This window comes from Ornithodoros turicata, chromosome 8 (assembly GCF_037126465.1).
Source record: "Ornithodoros turicata isolate Travis chromosome 8, ASM3712646v1, whole genome shotgun sequence".
Lineage (NCBI taxonomy): Eukaryota > Metazoa > Arthropoda > Arachnida > Ixodida > Argasidae > Ornithodoros > Ornithodoros turicata.
In genome coordinates this window covers 28,352,156-28,372,313 of record NC_088208.1, presented here as the reverse complement: position 1 = coordinate 28,372,313, position 20,158 = coordinate 28,352,156, and the positions used below count along the sequence as shown (strand labels likewise).

At 46.1% G+C, this 20,158-nt stretch overlaps 2 protein-coding genes across 5 annotated transcripts; one reads left to right on the top strand and one right to left on the bottom strand.

The window, feature by feature from the left end:
* The first annotated feature begins 966 nt into the window (after nt 1-966).
* On the top strand, nt 967-19,988 carry LOC135366858 (uncharacterized). 4 transcript variants are annotated; one of them, XM_064599807.1, is made up of 6 exons: nt 967-2,203; nt 7,618-7,779; nt 17,537-17,685; nt 17,742-17,922; nt 18,575-18,953; nt 19,623-19,988. In XM_064599807.1, exons 4-6 carry the CDS (start codon nt 17,760-17,762, stop codon nt 19,957-19,959), a joined length of 879 nt encoding a protein of 292 aa, XP_064455877.1. In that variant the 5' UTR covers nt 967-2,203; nt 7,618-7,779; nt 17,537-17,685; nt 17,742-17,759; the 3' UTR covers nt 19,960-19,988. The 4 variants fall into 4 exon arrangements, with proteins under 4 accessions (XP_064455877.1, XP_064455876.1, XP_064455875.1 ...); XM_064599805.1 differs by lacking the exon at nt 967-2,203 and adding an exon at nt 4,523-4,699; XM_064599806.1 differs by lacking the exon at nt 7,618-7,779.
* On the bottom strand, nt 2,170-13,172 carry LOC135366857 (uncharacterized). Its single transcript, XM_064599804.1, has 2 exons — nt 12,642-13,172; nt 2,170-4,689 (listed from the first exon to the last, which is right to left on the bottom strand). The coding sequence occupies exons 1-2, from the start codon at nt 12,802-12,804 to the stop codon at nt 3,944-3,946; spliced, it is 909 nt and encodes a 302-aa protein (XP_064455874.1). The 5' UTR covers nt 12,805-13,172; the 3' UTR covers nt 2,170-3,943.
* Nucleotides 19,989-20,158: the final 170 nt, after the last annotated feature.

The window sequence follows — 20,158 nt, the reverse complement described above, 5'->3', positions numbered from 1 at the left end:
TTTATGTACATACACTCCCAGGGCTGTCAGTACACAGGGGAGTGGGTGAACAAAAAAAAACACAAAAATACGCAATGATTCATGACGTGCATAACTCACACTGGATATAACTTATGAAGGTAACACAACACGCTCTAAGCTCCTCGCAATCAATGACTGAGACGAGTGAACCCGAAAGGCTGTTCCACTCCACAGATCTGTAAGGTGTGGAATGATGTCCTTTCAAATAGAAGACAAAAACCGGTTCATGTCCATACAAAAGTGGAAGCTTCAGGGATCCACTCAAGGGCGACTGAAGCAAAAGCGGCAATGATACCAATGATGCCCCTCAGGATCTCGCGTCTTGTCAAAAACCTCAGGTCGGGAGCCGCCGATGTTTTCGAAATGGCGGCGGCTCAGCTTGTACTTTTCAGGAGTAGCAAGCCTGTTCGGGGGCTCGGGCTCTGCTATTGGGCTAAATTTTTTTTCACAAAATCTCCGCTTCACTGTTCCAAGCACCATCCTCCACTTTGGAGAAATTTTGGTGTCATGGTGGTCCCCATGGAAAACAGCAACCAATGAAATGCGAAAGTTTGATGGACAGGTCGAGCCTCTTTTTTAGGCTCCTCCTAATGGCCAGACTCCCTTTTAATACACGGCACTGGGCCAGCATGCATGCCAGCGCCGCCTTGCGTCGACGCTGGGGCTAGGGTTGCCACATTCTGCCTCGGCAAATACCGAACACCGTGTGTGTGTGTGTGTGTGTGTGTGAGGGGGGGGGGGTTGCAAGCGCAACACACTGAGTTCTCTAAACCTCGTACCTATGAATCAGTACGACGTATGCCATGTTTTGAACCCAAATTTGCTTTAATGATTTCAGACTACAAAATTGAGCGTGGGGCGAAACACTGGTAGATGATGGCAGCCAGGAGGCGCTGAAGGGCGAGACAAGCAGGAAGGCCCGTGATTGGCCGGTGGAATGCATAACATAGCATTTTTATTGGTCCTCTCAATTTCATTTGCATTGTGCCCAGTGCTGTGTGAACTATCTCAAACTATGGGTTGTGTAGGAAGCTGTTACTACCACGCCACCCTCCATTTTTTGCCCTGTCCTGGATAGGACGAAGTGGATTGTGAAGGGTCGTATCAAATTCTTGAGACTTGAAAGCTGAGAGCTGGACGCAGAGGGTTCTAATAATACGTTGTCTATAGCATCTTCATGTGGATCAACGTAGCATTGATTGCTCATTTTAGCTGTCGCACAATCTTTTGCGACGATGACGCAAACGAAAAACTCAAGTCGTAAGGTTTTTGCTCGGACTTGACCAATTCCTGGACATTTGATGGCCGTATTACACCTTCACCCGGACACCGAACGCAAGCCTTGAATTTCCGAACTGTTCGGGTGAAATCCGGACAGGCGGCAGCCCTAGCTGGCGCGAGTTAGTGTAGAGACTCTGGGACCCTGGCACACGAGCGCTCCCTCAACGGGGACTCGGCAAGCACGCCACGGATCACCTACTCAGTTACCTACTCTGTAGACACTTCAGCGATAAGAAATTCAGTTTTCCTCAGCACCATGAAACAAAATAAAAATTTCTGTGATAGCACATATCATAGTGAACAGAATGATGGGTGAGCCTACAGTGTTTACATACGCCTCAAAATTATTTCATAATATTGTGCTCCCCTCAAGGCGAGAGCGTTAGGTGACACTACACAGCAGGTGATCCATCCTACTACGTCGATTCCCCCGAGCTCACCCCATCGAGAGGAGGCGCTCGGATAATATGGCCCTAGATTCTGCACCCCAGCATCGACGCAAGGCGGTGCTGACATACAAACGGGCCACGCGCTTCCGCGCTATGGTTAAGCGTGGTGACGTCTGTACACGCTAGAGGTTAATTGTCGCTGCGGTACGGAACATGTTACAGGGACAGCCAGAACATACATCGTGTTCCTGTCTCCTAGACTTGCGTGGTGATGTGGACGCCGAAATAGTGCGGACGCGTTTGGCAAGATTGGATGTGTGCTGAAGCATAGGCCATGGTTGAAGCGGTGATGACAGTACAGGTTTGTGGTCCGCCTGCTTTGAAATGAGCGTCGGTCACGCCATGACAAGTCAGTGCTAACAGTCTCATGTACTCCGCCGTGTCGCTTGAAGCAGCAAATCTTATCAGGACGCCGTCATCAGTAAACCATCAACAATTTTATTTATCAACCGGTATGTTCACATTTATACAAAACGATATGTGCGTTCATTCCAGTGATGCTTATATCGACAACACTATACAGCAGCCGGTACCAAAAAGAAAAAAAAAAGAAAATGCTTGTGTGCCCATTCATATTGTATGAGCACATTTTTGGGCAGCATGCATGGAATATCCTGGGCACCACGAAAAGCATAATTAATTGCTCGCGCTTCTATTTATTGTTTGTGTCCCGGTATTTCTGTCATGAAAGTATATCAGTTAAGAAAATCAAAACTATGGAACACAGAAACGAGCGAGTGATACTGTGGTCCTCCACACATAGACGTCGTGATGTTTACTTCGAGAATAGGCGAACCTACACAGTAATGTTTTACACCTTCCGGCGTGTAAAGAGGGTGTTTTCTGAAAATAAACGCTCGCTCAATAAAGGCAAGCTCAACTGAAAGGTGTATAAACAGTGTCGAAAGATGTGTTTGCAAAAACTCCCAGCTGGTGCAGTGCTTTTCAATGCAATGCACCCCCCCCCCCCCCTTACCCGGCCTAAAATTGGCTTCTGTGAATATGCCATTTGAAATGGAGCCTTTTGTAGGATACACTATTTAGAAGGGTGGCTTACGAAACGTGTGTATACCTTCTCCACGGTACAAGCCATTTACACCCGAATTGTATAAAAATTTTATTGTGTATGACATAAGCGAATTCGTCCTTAGGCGATTTATCACAGTTCATTTGACATATCACCTTGTTGACTGGGTGAAAGGAAATTTCATGAACCCACAGAATATGCTCTAAATAAAAGGAAACAAGAAAAATCAGGTAAATGGTTTGCGAATGGACCATAAAATGGTTTCTAAAGCACTAGCCCCATCGGACACCACACAACAAAAAAAGTACGTTTAAAGTACAAATGGGGAAATACTTCATATCATTTCTAAGCGATTTCGCACGTAAATGTGCGCAGCAGCAGCAGCAGCACGACCCTTCCGTAAACATTACACTTCACCATTAGGTGTGCTGAAAAGAAAGTTGAGATGTGCGAAAAGAAATAAAACAACGTAAAAAGGTATTATCTTAAGCCATAGACAGCGCTCCGTTACACTGTACTCTCGCGTCACCTGTCTTGCTCCTTTATCTTTTTCTCGTCAGATTACGTCGCGATTCCTTGTTACTACAGGCCACGACCTACTAGATCATAATCTAGTAGGTCGTGCTACAGACACGTCTTTGCCATACAATGTTGTCTGGTTGCTATATCTGTGCGCGTGAGTTAACATGGACAAGCTGAATCAATGTGAAGGAGGTGAAATGACATGGGTACATGCTCAGTATCGGTTGGCCAACATGTGTTGTTAGTCATGTTCCCCTCACACATTACACGTACATTACAGGCTGAGCGTCTGAAACGCGCGCTTTGACGTGCCTGTCACCCAGTTCTTGTTTCCACTTGCAATTTATCCAATGCTTGAGCATGCGGGTGTCTAAACAGTAAGCACCACTTCCCTCCGTGTACAGAGGGAGCGCTCAGAGGGCTACTGGTCACTATAGTGACACTGCTTTGAGCACGTCATGTCTGAGCTGCTCGGGAGTCATATTTAACAATAAAATCAACGAATGATTCCATACAGGTAACATGCGTCAAGTGAAGCCGTTTGCCATGTGCACGTAGCGACAAGTATGAAACGCTAGACTACACCTCTTGCAAAGAATGCTCACTGCACCAGGATACCTCTGGCTATAATAGCGTTCTCATTTCAAAAAGTAGTAAAGTTGAGATCATGTTGCGCGTATATTTTTTCTAACGACGCCTGAACGCCTTCGATTCTATAGCACCGAGGTACCTTCATGTAGTGACTCAAGCCAAGGTCTTCGGCCAGGGCACAGGCGTCGTCATTGCAATCTAGCACCATCATAGTGAGGCTATGCTTTGACGGTTCAAAGTTTTCTACCAGCTCCCGTATTAGTACACCCGCAGCGTCCCTGTCGTCTGCGTACAAAGGAGAAGCGAGAGCGCCCCCTAGAATATTCGCGCTCAATTTACCAAATCCGCATACAACATCCTCTCCGTCGTCTCCTTGCCTTACGACAGCTCGCGCGCAGCCGTCCTCGTCCTGAAGAGTAAGGGTAACAGCTTTGTGTCTATCGTAGCCGTGGATTTCTGTGTCGTATTCGATTAGCTTCGGCAGAATGTCGTCGTCTATAGGAACCACCCGTAGACCTTCGGAAGAAGGCTGTAATTTCTCTGGAGTGACGTTGGTCGTGTTGTAGACGAGCGTGCTCCAGGGCTCCAAGTAGGAAAATCCAGCCCTGTCACGGTACGTGGACAGGTGCTTGGGTACGGCGTTGAGTCCCGCGTTGTTCTCTCCGACACGGTTCATGAGTACCTGCCAGACACGGGGACCGATGCCACGTCCCTGGTAGCTCTTGCGTACGGCGTACATGCCGACGAAGAAGAGGGACTCGTGTTGGCGTACAGCTGCGCACGTGCCTACGACTTGCTCTGGAAAGACGTAAGAAGCGCACATTTAATCAACTGTTCATCTTACTGGGATAGTGATTGAGTACCACCAGATATACGTTCAATTGTTGCTTCAACTTATACAGGCTCCGTTTTTTTGTCCACTGGTAGTGTTCCACGTTAGCAATGGGAAAGGATGCGTAATATGGCTTCTTGAACGCGCACCGTCGTATAGCGTAGTTGCTGTGCTTGTTTATATGGAGACGCCGCGGTCACGTCTTTTATACTTTTGAAAGCGGCATCATACTTGTCTGCACCATTGGTTTGTGCCATACTTGATATAACAAGAATCGTCATTCGTTGAAAGAAAACGTATATCTCGTACATTTTATTTCTCCTATGGTTTGCTTTCATTATTTTCCCGTCATGCTGTTATTGGAAAATCTATTGACGACAACATGCCCGAAAGACTTTCCGACAGGCACACTAGTTACAATATGTACGAGTGCTATCTACGGTCAGTACTATCACTAGTTACAATATGTCTGGTTATTCCGGCAAATATTTACATATGAAAAGTAGAACGGGATGGGATGATGCGTCATTGCTGGGCTACAATCAATTACTAGCATGAGGGGCCAACTCTTACAGAAGGGCGACATGTGAAAACGCAAGATTTCCACGGAAAAAAAATAAAAAAGAGGGAAAGAAAGAAATAAAAATATGTGTGAGTTCGAGACCATGTCGGGTCTATAATAATATTCCCATATTTTTCGTTTTTTATGTAATCTAATCCAGTATGCTGGGACCATTCCACTTCTTTCTTTCTTTTTGAGATGTATATACCATACACCTACCTGGGAATTCAAATTATATTTTGCATAATGCACGTTTGTTCAAGACAGCACATAAATTGTTTCAGGGCTATATCTTCCAATACATCAGTACATCTTTGTGCTTTTTACGCACTCTTTCTTTCGATTTACAAATGTTCCTGCCAGTGCACCAGGGCACAGTGTCGTGAACAAATACGGATGAAAAAGTGACTCAGCTACTCAGCCTCTTTATTCAACATACATGAAAAGGCGAGTTTCGCGCCAGCCATGGCAAAGCAGCTTGCCAGAGCTTAGAGCTTTCCGGCGCTTACGCAATACATATAAAAAATGAAATGAAAGCACTGGATGGGAAATGATGCCTTGTTGCGGACCGCCGTCGGGGATAATCGATATTTCCGGGCAATTCTATGCGTTCATGTAGCGGAAGCCGGAGGCCGGATTATGTAGTCACTTTCAAAAGCGTCGTGGCGCTGAAATCCTACCATGAGCCATAGCAGGAATTTAAAGAAAGACAGACCTTAATAAGAAGGCGCAGCAAGGAGAACAAGAACAAGGGAACAAGAAGGAGAACAAAGGGCAACATTTTAGAGTCGACAAAGTGTATGGTGCACTACAGAGACGAAGGTCCTAGGGACAAGGTGCTGTCTCCGCATAAAAATACTGCGAAGCTTCCACAAGACGCGTTATTACAAAAGACGTCCACGAAACTGCAGACAATCTTCTGGTCTTCGTGATAACTCTTGAACTGCCGCTGTGTTGTACGAGTCGCAGTGTAATTGCCGTTATGGCTGCCAAATAAATGTGTAGAGTTGTAGTAGGTCGATAAGCGACTCTATGCAAAACATGTAGTTTCCTATAATAGATCGATACGCGGCTCTATGCAATGTGGCAGAGGTAAACATTGCTTCCAGCACCAGGTACCTGAGATTTCAGGCGCACGTCAAAAGAACCCCAGGTGGTCGAAATTATTCGCAGTCACGTGCAACATGTCGCCACACGAATAGGCTGACTGACCTTACGTGTAAATCTACTCCTAATTTGAATTTTTTTTTTGCTCTATGAAAAACATATAGTTTCCCGTGGTGGATCGATAAGCGGCCCCATGGAAAACACGTAGTTTCCTATAATAGATCGATAAGCGATGGAAAACATTTTCCTTTCACGCACGATTGCCGAATGGAATGGCCGGCTCCACTAGAGGACTTATCTTATGTGATTTCATGCACAGTGTGTATGCCTACTTCAGCCATAGCGTTCGAGGCTGGAGTATGAATGAATGAGTGAATAACTAACTAAATAAAAAAAAACAAATAAAGCTGACACATCAAACAGCAGCCAGTTATGCTATTCATTTCGAAGGAGTAAGTCGATTAGCTTATGTTTTCGGAACCGTTATCACGAATACTTTGCGATGTATTAAACATGAACAACTTTTTTGTGGTGATGGTGATTGGGGTCTTTCGTCGGCAGGGGCGACAATTTCCCCCGTTGATCGGGTACTAAACCTCGCCAATAGGTCGTCGCCTTTTCCTAAACTAAGCACGCTGCACGAAGTGGTAGTCCCGTAGCTTCTCTATTCGAGCCGTCCGTTTCTTTCGGATAACCCGAACTGCGCCGAAAGGCTGTACTTTTTCTTCTTCTGCCCTTTCCTTTAAGGAGGCGAGAGCTTTCGTTGCCTTTGGCATCACATCGTAACCGAAACAGGGAGAATCGTAAGATGCTGAAAGCTCCCATACGGCAGTACAGTCGATAGTCTCTGTTTGCGAGACCAGCCGAAGGTAAAAGGAAGTCGCGTTATTTTCTGTGCGCATGTTTTGCTGAGGCAAAAAGATTGGGTTCCGAGGTAGTAATGGGAGTGCGGGTTTGCTCAGTTAACCCCTAATAGAGAGGGAGAGAGAGAGAGAAGTGTAACTGCGGCTAACTGTTTGAATGTAAAAGCACTACGAAAAAAATCTGTTCTCGTTTTGTTTGTTTTTGTATTAGACAACCTTGAACCTTAAACAAGCTTGGTGAGTTTTAGAACATTCATGTTGTACATTTATGAGATATTTTAAATAAACATGGTGTTTTCTTTTAACTAGTACATTCTTATCATTGCAATTGCTCATTATGACCATAGTTGTCAATGCTCCAGAAAAACCCGAAACATCATCATCATCAACATCATCAAAAGCTTGGTGAAACGTTCTGCGAATGGGAAAGCCAGGAATACCTCTGCCAAATGCGGCACACCTCTGGGCATGGACATGGAGACTGGACAAAAAACCTCTGAACATGCGGCACAAGAGCAATGGAGGTGACAGAAAACTTGTGGATAAATCATTACGAGCCTATTATATTTTTCAGAGTGGTAATGATGTAGTACGTAGATCTGTAACGGAATCAAAGTTTTGAATTATGATAACGAGGTCGAAATTAACATAGCGTGTAACGTAATTTGAAGTGGACTTGTTTTTGCATTTTAGTGCCCCTTTAAGAAAGAAATAACTGTAACATCCGCGCGAAGCACGCATTGTCCTCAACGTGCACTACATGGGGCAGCATAAATACTCTCTGAATAGCCGGGCTAATTACTCGTTATATTAATTAACCCCCTCCTGACGAACTTTCAAGGGAGCACCGCCCTTACGAATAAAGGAGGGCAGAGTACCTACCATTATTCGCGTGCCGAGCCCGTCATATCTTCTTTATATAAATCTTTATTTCGACGGCGTCCGCGCTATTTCGTCCCCTTTAATTTCACCCCCCCCCCTCCCTGGTGCTTTTGTGGACGTGGCTTATATCCTTCAAATTAATATTCGGTGCGGGGGCCCCCTCTCGCATTCCTAGCCCGGGAATGTTCCGATCGATTTCGGGGTCCGTGCTCGCCTGTCTAGACGAGAAGCACATCTCTTTGAGCCTTGAAGTGGTCCTGCCATCCCGCCTGCTGGGTTACGACGTAATGAGAGTGGTGCCTCCGTGCTTGTCCCTGCGCATGGGCACAGGGACTTCATCACCCTTACGCGGTGCGCTCTGATATACGTATGCAGCGTGCGTTTAATGCCTCGAGCTCCTTTCGGTAAAATGCTAAACGGTTTGCACGCAGGGGCGACTTTTATCGATCTTTAAAACGTTCCGGCTTTTGTGGTCGACCCGATGTTTCGTGAACACAGACTATTAAAGAGAGTTACTGTAACCGCAACAGAGCCTTGGACTCTTAGGAGGACTTAATTATAGGTCTGAAGGATGATGCCTCCCCTTTCTCTCTCTCTCTCTCCCTCTCCCTCTCTTTTACGTCGACGAGGCTAACTACTCAATGCCCGCATAATGAACTGTAACGTTACCCACGTCTCTATAGATTTTCTCGGCACGTACCTAGGAACAACGCATTAGTGATTGCTTTATGGTATGGAGCGCTTCCCCTCAGTAGAGGTTATATTGCGGTGAAGCACGCTTCGCAGGAACATCGTGTTCAGGTTGGACGAAACGGTGGCCCCTGTGTCGGAGTGGGATCATTAGGCTGACCCTTCCTCTTTTTTTCCTCTCTGTTCTAATAAGTATATCCCCTCCCGGGTCATTTCCGTCACTACTATTTCAAAAACGAAAAAGAAAAGAAAGATAAGAGGGGTATGGCAACGAAAAAGTACAACGATGAAAGGGAATCGGATTGGTAATTTTTACTAACCTAACTAATCTTAATGGAGCTAATTTTAATTACTTTTACATATTACTTTAAGTATCATTACTCGCGCCCATTTCTGTGTTATAATAATATAATTTGTACACGTTGCAAGTTCATTATACATGTGCAGGTTGTGAATAATCGCTAAGTTTGTGCAAGCGCGGTGCATGGTGAAATTCGCGCTCTAAAATATTTCTCCCATAACTTCCACTGTAAAAAAATATACTATGACCGATGTACCACTTTGCAAACCACAAATATACTCTGCATGTGGTATAAAGTTCGATGTGAGTAACATCGTATTATCCGGGCGTGTGACACAGGTACTGCAAACACCTTTGACGCGCGAATGTTTAGAGAAAGCGGCATTCATTGTTGTAGTCGTTAATTTGAGCTCTAAAACCCGGACCCAGCGCAACCATTGTGGCTATGTTGCTTCTTTTATAGGGCGCCCTCTATAAAAGAAGCAGCACTGCCACAATGCTTGCGCTTGCGTCTATCGATTTAGCGACGACAGCGTTGTATTCATGACTGCTTTTATGACCATGTTTTCTCTGTATTGCACAAAAGCTGCCGTTGTCAACGAAGCTTGAAGGGTGCGGTTGCGAAATGACGTTTTTCCCTTATGGAATATTTATACTATCACCGACGACTTGATGGCGAATCGATTGAGTCTAAACCGCTGCTTGCATGGATGCGTTGAATGCATTCATGTTTAAACGAAAAACACTTTGGGGAACGCAGGCTAGGCAATGAGGTGGTTTTTCGTTCGCTTCCCGCTTATTTTATTTATTTATTTTAATTACCTCAGGGAGTTAAGCATTGAGAAAGGAATTGGCCGTAAAAAAAAAACAAAATAAAATTAAGCATACGGTGAATATTATAAAACATTATACAATAATACAAGCTTTCGGACGAAGTCTGTACTTCATCAGGTGCGACGATCAGCTATATTCAGGTTCAGATTCAGATTAGTTCGCACATGATGAAGGAGGGACCCCGTCCGAAAGCTCGTACGGTAATAAATCAACAATCCCCTTCAGTGTTTTTTGTCTTCGTGTTCTTCAACTACGCTCCTGACTGCCCCTCTACGTCTCAACACTTAGAACATAGATTATGTGATATAATTGTACGTCACTATTATTAATACAGTCATATTGCTACACATTAGACGCTATGGGCACGATCACTTTGATCCGATGAACCTTTGAATCGAGTAGCATCTGTGGTAGAGTACACGTTTATGTACAATCCGAGGAAAGCAGAAGTAAATTGGGGAGTAATCACAGCTTTTAGTCCCCTAGATATCATTTACTCCAAATTTTAGTCCCGTCACCCTGAAGCTTACTCCCTAGCACTGTAACAGCCTCTAAACTTCGGGTAAACATCCAAGCATTTAGTCCCGAAAGGGAGTAACAATTGTGACAACTCGTCTCCAAATGTTGCCCCCTTCTTTCTTTTTCTTTCGTGATGGCGAATAGGAGCAAGAAGACAAGGACATTGCTGCTATTCGCCATCACGAACCTATACCGACTACCTCCGACGGCAAGACCTATCACCACCACCACCACCACCACCACCACCAGATTGTTCCTATTGTGCAATTTTCTTTCTTTCTTAGATTGTAGGAAACACAGACGCGCTCGCTTCGACGTTTCTCGTAAGAAGTCGGAGGTACCTAACTAGGACAGATGGTAGACAACAATGATCCAGCTGCGCTGGTTGCACAGTGGCTGCGAAAATTGTAGCTTTACGTAGAACACATGGGCATTGGGAGAGGGAACATGGGAGAGGAGGGGGGAGCGTGGCCACTCCCTAGAGCTCCAAGGTCACCCGCGGAAATTGCGGGCCTTGCACTCGCACTGCGTCAATATTTATATTTAGATTGTTGTTATAATAATCTGCATTGTATTAATTGCACGCTTTGCAGCGGCGGATCAAAGAACCCCCCCCCCCCCCCCAGCACACCACCCCAAAGCGAGGGTCCGCCCTTGATGCTTTCTGTCCTAAATTAATCAGCCCCCATTTTAGTCACCTGACGCTCGAATTTACTCCCGACACTGCTAATACCCCCCCCCCCCCTAAACCCCTAAACTTCGTATACACTTCCGTCAATGGGTGTGGCAATGCATCTGCTCCCCAGAGTGGTTAAAATTACTCCCTTTTTTATGATGTAGTTGCCGCATGCCATTACGGCAGATTTTTAAGCGGAACGACGCCTTTAATATCTTCCTCTAATATTCATCGCCAAGGCCTTATCGTGTATAACAGGAATCTCGGCACATATCCGCGTGAGCGAGGATTTAGTGGAGAAAAATGTGGAAAGACAGGATGATGCGGCAATAACGGATGTCATCTATCATGATGGGCGGAACGAACGTCGCTGGCCATGGGTTTGTACCAATCATTTAGCGTCCCGGCTTCCTCATCAATTTCGTTTTGTCGAAACAGGAAATCCATTACGTGATGATCGAAGTCAGCTTTTTAGAGCTTGCATAAAATCACCTAAATGCTATCATTTTTCGGATGTTGCGCAGTGTATAGTGCCTTGTCACGTGACGGATGAGCAGCATATATTACCCTATCAGGTGTACCAGTGGCACCGTGTACTCTAGGGGAAAAAATAATGAAAAGTTAATTTAGTCCTTGTTGGCGAAAATATGCACTGGCCAGTTAGCCACAGCCAACAATCCCTTTAGGGAGTAGTGCGCCCGAGGTTATGCGAAGTTTAGGGACTATTACCAGTGCTAGGGAGTAAATTTCAGTGTCAGGGTACTAAAATGGAGAGTAATTGCAATCTATAGGGAACTATGAGCTTTAACTACTCCCCATTTTACGCTTTGTGTACCCTTTGGAGTTCATGAACTGCGCCACCACTACCACGTGCTTGCGTGACTAGTAATTAGGTTTCGCAGCACCGTATTTTGAATGAAATGGATATGATATTGCAACGAAGTTTTAAAGTATTAGACAGGGACGCTAATTAAAAACGATTTCGTGGATATCGATTTTGCGTTGCAATGTTCTCTATCTGGATAACTGTAAACGAGTATGAGGGCAAAAAATGTGGAGACTTATAACATACAACAACACTCAAAGTGCAGAAAAAAAAATGAAGCAACTAAAGCTTCTACTTCCTTAGATTACAACTAATCCCCATTTTAAACCCCTGTCCTTGAAATTTACTTCCCGACAATGCAAATGGTCTCTAAACTTTCCAAAAACATCTGCTGATTTAGTCCCGAAAGGGACTAACATTTGTGGCAGCGCAGGTAGTCCCCGTAGGAGGACTAAAATTATCCCATTTTCACTTACGCCGCATGCATGTAGTACTGCGCTCGCATGGAGACCGTTACAACCAGCGCAAATTCAGACCGCCCGCCAACCCAGGCAGATATCACTGCACGCATCATTAACTACCATCCCTTAACCTTTGCGCTCGCCATTACAACTCCTCTGCATTCTCCGGTCCACGTGCAACCCCCCAGTGCTCTCACCTGTGTCGGTGTCGACGGCCACGTAGAACCCCTCGGGATCCACTTCGTACCATATCTTCACGTTGTTCTCCCCTTCTTCCAGTCCCTGCTCTTTCCAGATATCCACTGCCTGCGAGATCTCCTCCGGTCGCATCTGGCGAACTTCCAATCCGTCTTCAGCCATCCCGTTTCTCTTATCTCGTGCCTTGGTTACCTTTGCTTGCCGGCGACTCTATCGATTACCCCACGACTTACTCTTCGCTGCACAATGAACGGTCCCCTGTCCGCTGCTACGTTTGCACGCTTTCAAACAGCTCGCATCAAATGGCACACGCAGGCGGCGCTGCGGACTCGCCACGAGAAAAAAATAAAATAAAAATAAAGAGAGAGAGAGAGATGGATTGGTTTGTGGGTGAGAGAAAACAAAAATGGGTTTGAAACACGAAGGTGTCCTTCCGCGACTTGTATACGAGCGCTGCGCGCCGGTGAGCGCTTGAGGGTGACAAAATGTTTTCTCGCGAACGGACGTTGGGATTATCCCGTATGTCCGCCCTTCTCGGCAGTCGACCGCGCTCGCTCGCGGGGTGAGTTGGGGCTGCTGCGCATGCGCGTCTCGGCGTTAAGGCGAAGGTACAGGTGGAGAAGGAGGAAATGGGGATTCTGAAAATTTTGATTTCGCGTAGGCCGCGTCACCAGTATTGGTGTGATGGGAGCGCTTTCTTTATTAGTTTCGTATTCGCTTTCGGTTTTCCTTTTTCTCTCTTGCGCCGGGGAATTGGTAAAAAGGTTATCTCTGTATTGGAAGCTTGTGTGCTGTTGTCCTCGTTACTTTACAATTTTGTACACAGTATTGCGTGCTTAGACTGGTACCTGTCCGACAATATTACGCTTGCGAATACGAACTAAACGACTTCGTCGTCTCATGATAAGGTAATCCAGACAGGTGATAATCTGTCCTTCTGGAGAAAAAAGAAAAGCGCACATCATGTAAAGCAACGTTAACATTGGAAAGCACAGGCTCTTGAGAACATTAACACTAACTCTGGAATGCACACACGTTAACATTTCATTTCGTGATAGCGTTGATCAGTTAGTTGGCTATTCACATATCGGTTTCACTACAATGAAACCAGGGGCGCCGCTAGGCAGTTTTTCAGGGAGGGGCAAGATCTCGGACCCGGGCACCACTGCACAGTACCCCCCCCCCCCCGCCCCTCGGGGAGAGGGTGTCGTTCTGCAGCTCACTCTTGCGCAATAACTCCGAGTACCATCAGTGGCGTTCATGCTGGCGAATAGCAGCAAGAAGACAAGGCCAAAGGCAGAAGTAGCCAGGACAACTGCAGACTCTCAACTGAGGTTTAATCAAAGCATCTTACACGCTGACATCAAGGCCACTGATTATCGCCTAAAAATGTACGGAGAGGACAAAGGTTTATGCTGCCGGCTGGGAGATTGCACTCAACACCTTGTCCGTGTGTAGAAAATCTATTTCCATACCTGTCAACGTGACTGAAGGGGATTCGCCATCATGAACCTACACCAACTACCCCGGATTCTTCCTATTGTTCATCAATGACGTCCGTCATTAGAACGTTCCCGCTACTATAGAACGCCTCCCGCAACTTGTTCGTGCCCGAGATGTTGCTATTCGTTGAGTTACCACAAGTTACATGAGCCCGAGAGCCGAGACGTTTGTTATAATTTTATTAAAGATGCTGATCGATTCACCTCAGTCGATAGGGCTCTGGCAAAGTCGCGAAAAAAAAAAGTATCAGCCAGGAGGGGGGAAGGTGCCCCTCTTGCCCCCTCCCTCTTAACAGCGCCCATGGATGCAACTAAATGAACATTCGTGCGACTTCTGTGCCCAACTTCCATACAAAAAGATTAAAAACGACATGACGAATGCCTTACTTCACTGCTTCAAATAAATTTGTTTGCTTGTTTATGCAAACACCAATACGGGCATACATAGCTCTCTTTTAAACTTACTCGTAGATCTCACAAAGCAAAACAAAAAATTCAAAAGTTCTAAAAAAGGGAGAGTAGATCTTTGGGCATTGTACAACTCCGGCCAACCTTAATAATAACACCGGAAAAGAATTCGGCCTCATTTCCCACCGTGATAACAGCCACCGTTGTGGCACTGGGGGAATGTGAAGTTAAACAAAATCCTTGAGTTAAATTTGCAGAATAGTTTTGTTCAATTAAGATTTCCTCATGGCACCAATGGCCGTTGTAATCGCGCTCGGGAACGAGACCACAGTGTTATTATTAAGGTTGACGGGAACTGTACCAGACGCGTGTATATGCGGCATAGCGTTATGGGGCAGTATTCTCATGCTGATCTCCGGACGCCAGCACTCGCTTCAGTGCCCATTGTAACTTCTTCCTTTCATTCTCCGCTCATTTCCTCTCTCTACGCAACGTTACGGACTGACCTACACCGCTGTCCAGGTTAATGGGCCCCACAAAGCTATAGATTTGAAAAATCGCAACGTATGCTAACACTGTGCAAGTCGCCGCTACCGCGCACAGGACGCGTAATAAGCCCCCTGCCCCCGACTCCTTCCTGCTGTCCTCTCTATCCCTCCACGTCTGTACGGCGCTTATAGCCACAGTTGCTTCGCGGCGCTAACATAGGGTATTTAAAAGAAAAGGTCGCCACTACATAAGGGCAAGAAGACCGTACACACAATATGTCGAAGAGAGAAAAAGTACACGAGTGAGCTGGTGCTGGTGTACTCAATCCCCTTGAGTTGTGACATATGACTTATATTGGACAAACGAGCCGCTGCATTAACGAACGTATCCAAGAACACGTGTGCTCAGTTGCAAATAAAAACAATTCTTCGGAATTGGCCAAGCACTTTCTGTCCTGCTCTGCTCTGACCGTGTTCCCACATTTCCGAAAACTGAGCGCCTCTATCCTGTTAAAAATAACCCGTCCCGAATCATTCTTGAAGCTGCTACAATTACCCCATTGCTATATTGTGTAAGCCAACCCTCAGTGACCCTAACCCCCTCTCTCTCTGTGACCTCCTTTCCCCAACCTGATTTTGGTACGCTAATAAACTGTTCATTTGCTGGTTCGTGATCCTGTATGCTCCTGTATATTCCTGTATACTCCTGTGTACTTCGTTCTCCTCATGCTCAAGGTGGTGCTTCCTACTTCACACAATATTCTTTTTTGTACAGGTACCCATACAAACGTCCCATCGAGATGGACGAACCAATCACACCGCAGCAGTACAAACCCAGCGGGGAGATTGATCACCCCCTTCAGCTCGAGACTCGTTCCCGGTTGAAAAATCGAAGTAACAAGCACCCGGTGATACAGAGGCACATTCGTTGGCCTCGAGTATGTGTCACCCTCCTTGCAGCCGAGCAAACACGAACGTCGCCTTCGGCAGAGCGTGACTGACAGACCGATCCCTTCCCTGCTGAGCTTCTATTTGGCCTCTTCCGTACACAATGGTTGTCGTTCTTTTGGCGCGAATGACAACAAAAGACGTACAACAAAAAGAGAGAAAAACTAGTGTCGTCACTGTATTGTCAGGTCTGGCAACGTTTTTATTCGTACTTGTATGTGACGCCAGCACCGTTTTTAGTCGTCACGAAGCGCTAATTATGCCATGAAGGATCGAATACTTGCCAAGTTGCCACAGCGAATATCTTCGTACACTGTTTCGGATTTCCTCTCATGCTGTATACATAGGACGTTTCTTAAACTCGTAAGCCTGTCGACAGCCGCAATTGCTGTGATTTGTGGGACACATTCTATAGAGAGGAGGATCGTTGTTGATGGTACGTCAAGGTCGTAATCAAGAGCCATCCTCGACAATTCGTGTTGGAGGACAGCGCTTTCGCCAGAACATCAGCAAACTACATTGGAGCATCGGCCTAGTTCGATAAAATATCCGCCCTAGCCATGCTTGTATTAGTCTTCGAAAGTAGGGAAAAAAAATTTTTTCTGTGGCGAGCAACACTGACGGCGGCAAGTGGGGACAACAGACACCCTCACAGGGGCAATAAGGAACAAACATTTCTGTCAAGAGTCCAAAGTGAAAAGTCCGACTTTTGCCTGACGAACTGACGGCCAGTGCGCGCTTTGGGGCAGGATGCGGAACCGGACCTCTGGGAAGTCTCGGAGGTCCACTTCGTGGTTCCGTCTTGACGAAGTAAGCGCCGGAACCTCTCAAGACGCTCAGCGTTTCTTTGACAGGATGCAGACGTTCTACCTTCAAGTCTAAGATATGCTCCTCTACAGAATTACATGTGCATGCGTTATTTATCACACACACCAGCGGTTCCGAAACGCTTCTGCCTTGTAGCTTATACAAAATTTTTTGATGCCTCGTCGCGTCGCACTGAAAACTCGTCTGCTACGGACACGGCGGCACCGTTACTTACGGCGGACTCCCCAATTCACAAGGGTGACGTCAGCATCACTCATTCACATACAGGCTACTTGAATGAGTGGAGAGGTTTCTGGAGGGTGTTCAAGATCAAAAGACCCTTCTCTGGCCCTGCATGTCAGTCGCGAACACTGTTCTTGCGCGAAAGCCACTTGTTAAGCAACACGCCACAACCAAAAACGAAAAAAAAAGGGGGGGGGAAACGCTCAATTATTTGTCGTACCTTGAGGAAGCGTTTTATTTCTTGCTAGATGTGTATACAATTTTGTTTCTCTTATTTAGCTGTAGTGAAAGGCTGCTTCAAATAAAAGTGGGTGGGCGGATGGTTAGAAAAAAGTAAAAGGATACATGCTAATCGATGTTATATACGAAGAAAACGAAGATATACAGTTTTTTTTTTATTCAAGCCAAGCAGCCCTGGTCAATCTCATCCCTCACTTTTCGTCCTCTCAATCGCCCTGCAACTAATGATCCATGGTTAATTGCCCTATGGCTATGCAGTACATTGAGAAGAAGATAAAGAAGAACCTTCCTTAGCGGATTAAGGCCAGAAAGGAAGGAAGAAGAAGAAATGGGGAAGCTCTTTCATCCAGGCCGCTGCATCGCCAATAGACGTCCCGTATTTGAACCATAATCGAGACAAGGTTAATGTGAGTCGTGGGAATTCTTTTTACAGAAAGCTAATGCTAATTTCAATGCAATGCAGCGAGACCTATTGCTGTTAATGGAAGAGCCGTTTGAATTTCACATTCGACCAGTACGACCAGATGAGATACCATTGCTGTTGGACATCAGGCTTTCTATGGGTTACCTGTGCGCGGAATCTCTCCTCGAAACTCTTCTGACACTTGATCCCGATGGATTCCTGGTAGCAGTTAAGCAATCCGGTAAGGCGTTTCAGTTCGATGTCTTCCGTTGTGCCGTACTTCATCAACAAAACTGCACCCCAACCAAAACTGAGTGCAACAGTATGACAGTGAATGGAACCAGCCTAGCAAAACTGCCCGAGTCCAACTGCTCTACTCATCACTTTATAGAAGTATCATCACTCTGCGCCTCCGAGTTATCTTAGTAAAGCTTAATTTCAGTTATTTGACATCGAGTGAAAAATATGTTGTACATGTGGCATCTTTGCTTGTATTATGTATGTTGCCCGTGTAATAGATTTTTTTGGGTAAGCGCAAAAGTACTTACTGCTAAAATTAGCCCTGCCTCGGCTGTATCTGTTTTAAATTAGAGTGTAGATCGGTTACCTGTGCTCTATATTCAAGTCCGCTGAAATAAACAATCACTGCATTACGGGTACTATGTTGGAGAAAAAGTATACACTGGCAACGCTGTAGCGACTGAGCGACATGGAAAAGTTCTTAGTCGCAACTTTAGCAACTGCTTACGTCACTCGAACGTCACTTTTACACAACGCTTACGCCACTTTCACGTTTTCCTCTGTAGGTACAGTAACGTGCACCTTAGTGAATGCACAGTTTCAGTACGCGACGTATTGCAGAGGTGATGTTGGATAAGATGTTCTCCCTACAGGTGAAGTATGCGGCGGGTGCGCCATTGTGAAGCTAAACAAGACATTGGCCTACGTTGGCTTCTGGGGAATCCAGCACAAGTACCGGGACTCTCCGCTCGCCAAAGAGCTCGTCACTAAGACCATGCGGCGCGTTCAAGATATGAACGTGATGCTGCGGAGCAGTCGTGGGTCCGTACGAGACATGCAACTGGGAGGGCTCTTTCCTCACGTCTCAGACCATCTCTTTCATCGGGTCGGACCGGGACTTCCGCAACTCACCGACCTTCCCGTGGCTCTGGACGGAACGCGTGTGGTCAACTTTGACGAGGGCATACACTTAGATCGGGTCTCTTGGTACACTACGGATATTATGAAGACCCAGATGCATGACTATTTTCGGTAATATGACGTGCCGTGTTTTCGCTGTACTGTGCGAAGAATGGAACTCTTTATTCTTTGCAAAATCAAGCTGTATCAGTGGAACCAATGTTCGATATGTCACACTTTCGTTATAACAAAATCGCCGTTTTCGAATTGCTGCTTTGTTCGAAGTCGCGCGCTTTCCCCACCGAAATGCACGTGTTTCGAACGCGATTGTTCGAAGGGCCCTGCCAGCCGGCTTAGTGCGCAGCGCAAGCCAGCGGACGTCCGTAACTCCGTAGTTCAGCAAGTCCCGTACGTCTGTAACCCCAGAGAACCCAGCTTCCGCGCCTCTCTCTCTCTCTCTCTGTTAAATTAAAGGCTGCTCACCACCAAGGTTCTCTTTGCATGCTTGAATACCGCTTTCAAGGCTCCTGCGCTGTTTCCGCACGCTTCCGAAGCTTCTTACTGCATTTCCGTTTTTATCGAATTGCCGCTTATCTCGAATATTTTTCCGGTTTCATTTACTTCGTTATAACGAGACTTTGTGTTTTGGACAAGGAACTTCAGTTGAATCATGCGGTAGACTGCTAACAGTTACACATACTGCGCCAGAAGAGTTTTGCACAGGTCTTGTAACGTCTAATACGGCTGCGCTTCCAGCACGTAATTCTGATTGGTTTATCACTCATACTTGTCTCACATAAGGTGCCTGTCGGAAGAAAAAGGACTTATCTTCAAGCTGGCGTTCGAACACGACGCCCTGTGCGGAATGGGGACCATCCAGCGGGACATCGGGGGCGCTGCCCTGGTGAGGCATGTGTTCGCTCAGAGGCCGGAAGTGGCACGACTGATCCTGCGGAACCTTGTCGAGAGTTTCCCGCTGGCCACGCAAGTGGGCGTTGTAATGGTGTGCACCACAGTGCATTTCAAGGACCAGCCTCTGCTGTATACCAACATGGATTTGGAGCCCAAGAGGAATATAGCCATATGCTTTTCCAAGAAGGAAGTTCCATTTGACTACAGCAGAATTTTCGTGCTTTGAGCGAACGATAAACAACTGCCTGTTTTGTACGCAGTCTTGCTGTCTTTGTAAATCTGTAAGGATGACATTTAGTTAAGGCGTCCAGTGAAATAGTCATACAGCCATATGAAGGAAATCAAGTAATGTATTCAGAACTGTACTGCGCTTAAGGAAACAGTGAAGTTTGGCTTCAACGTAGCTCCCTTCCACGTAGGGATTT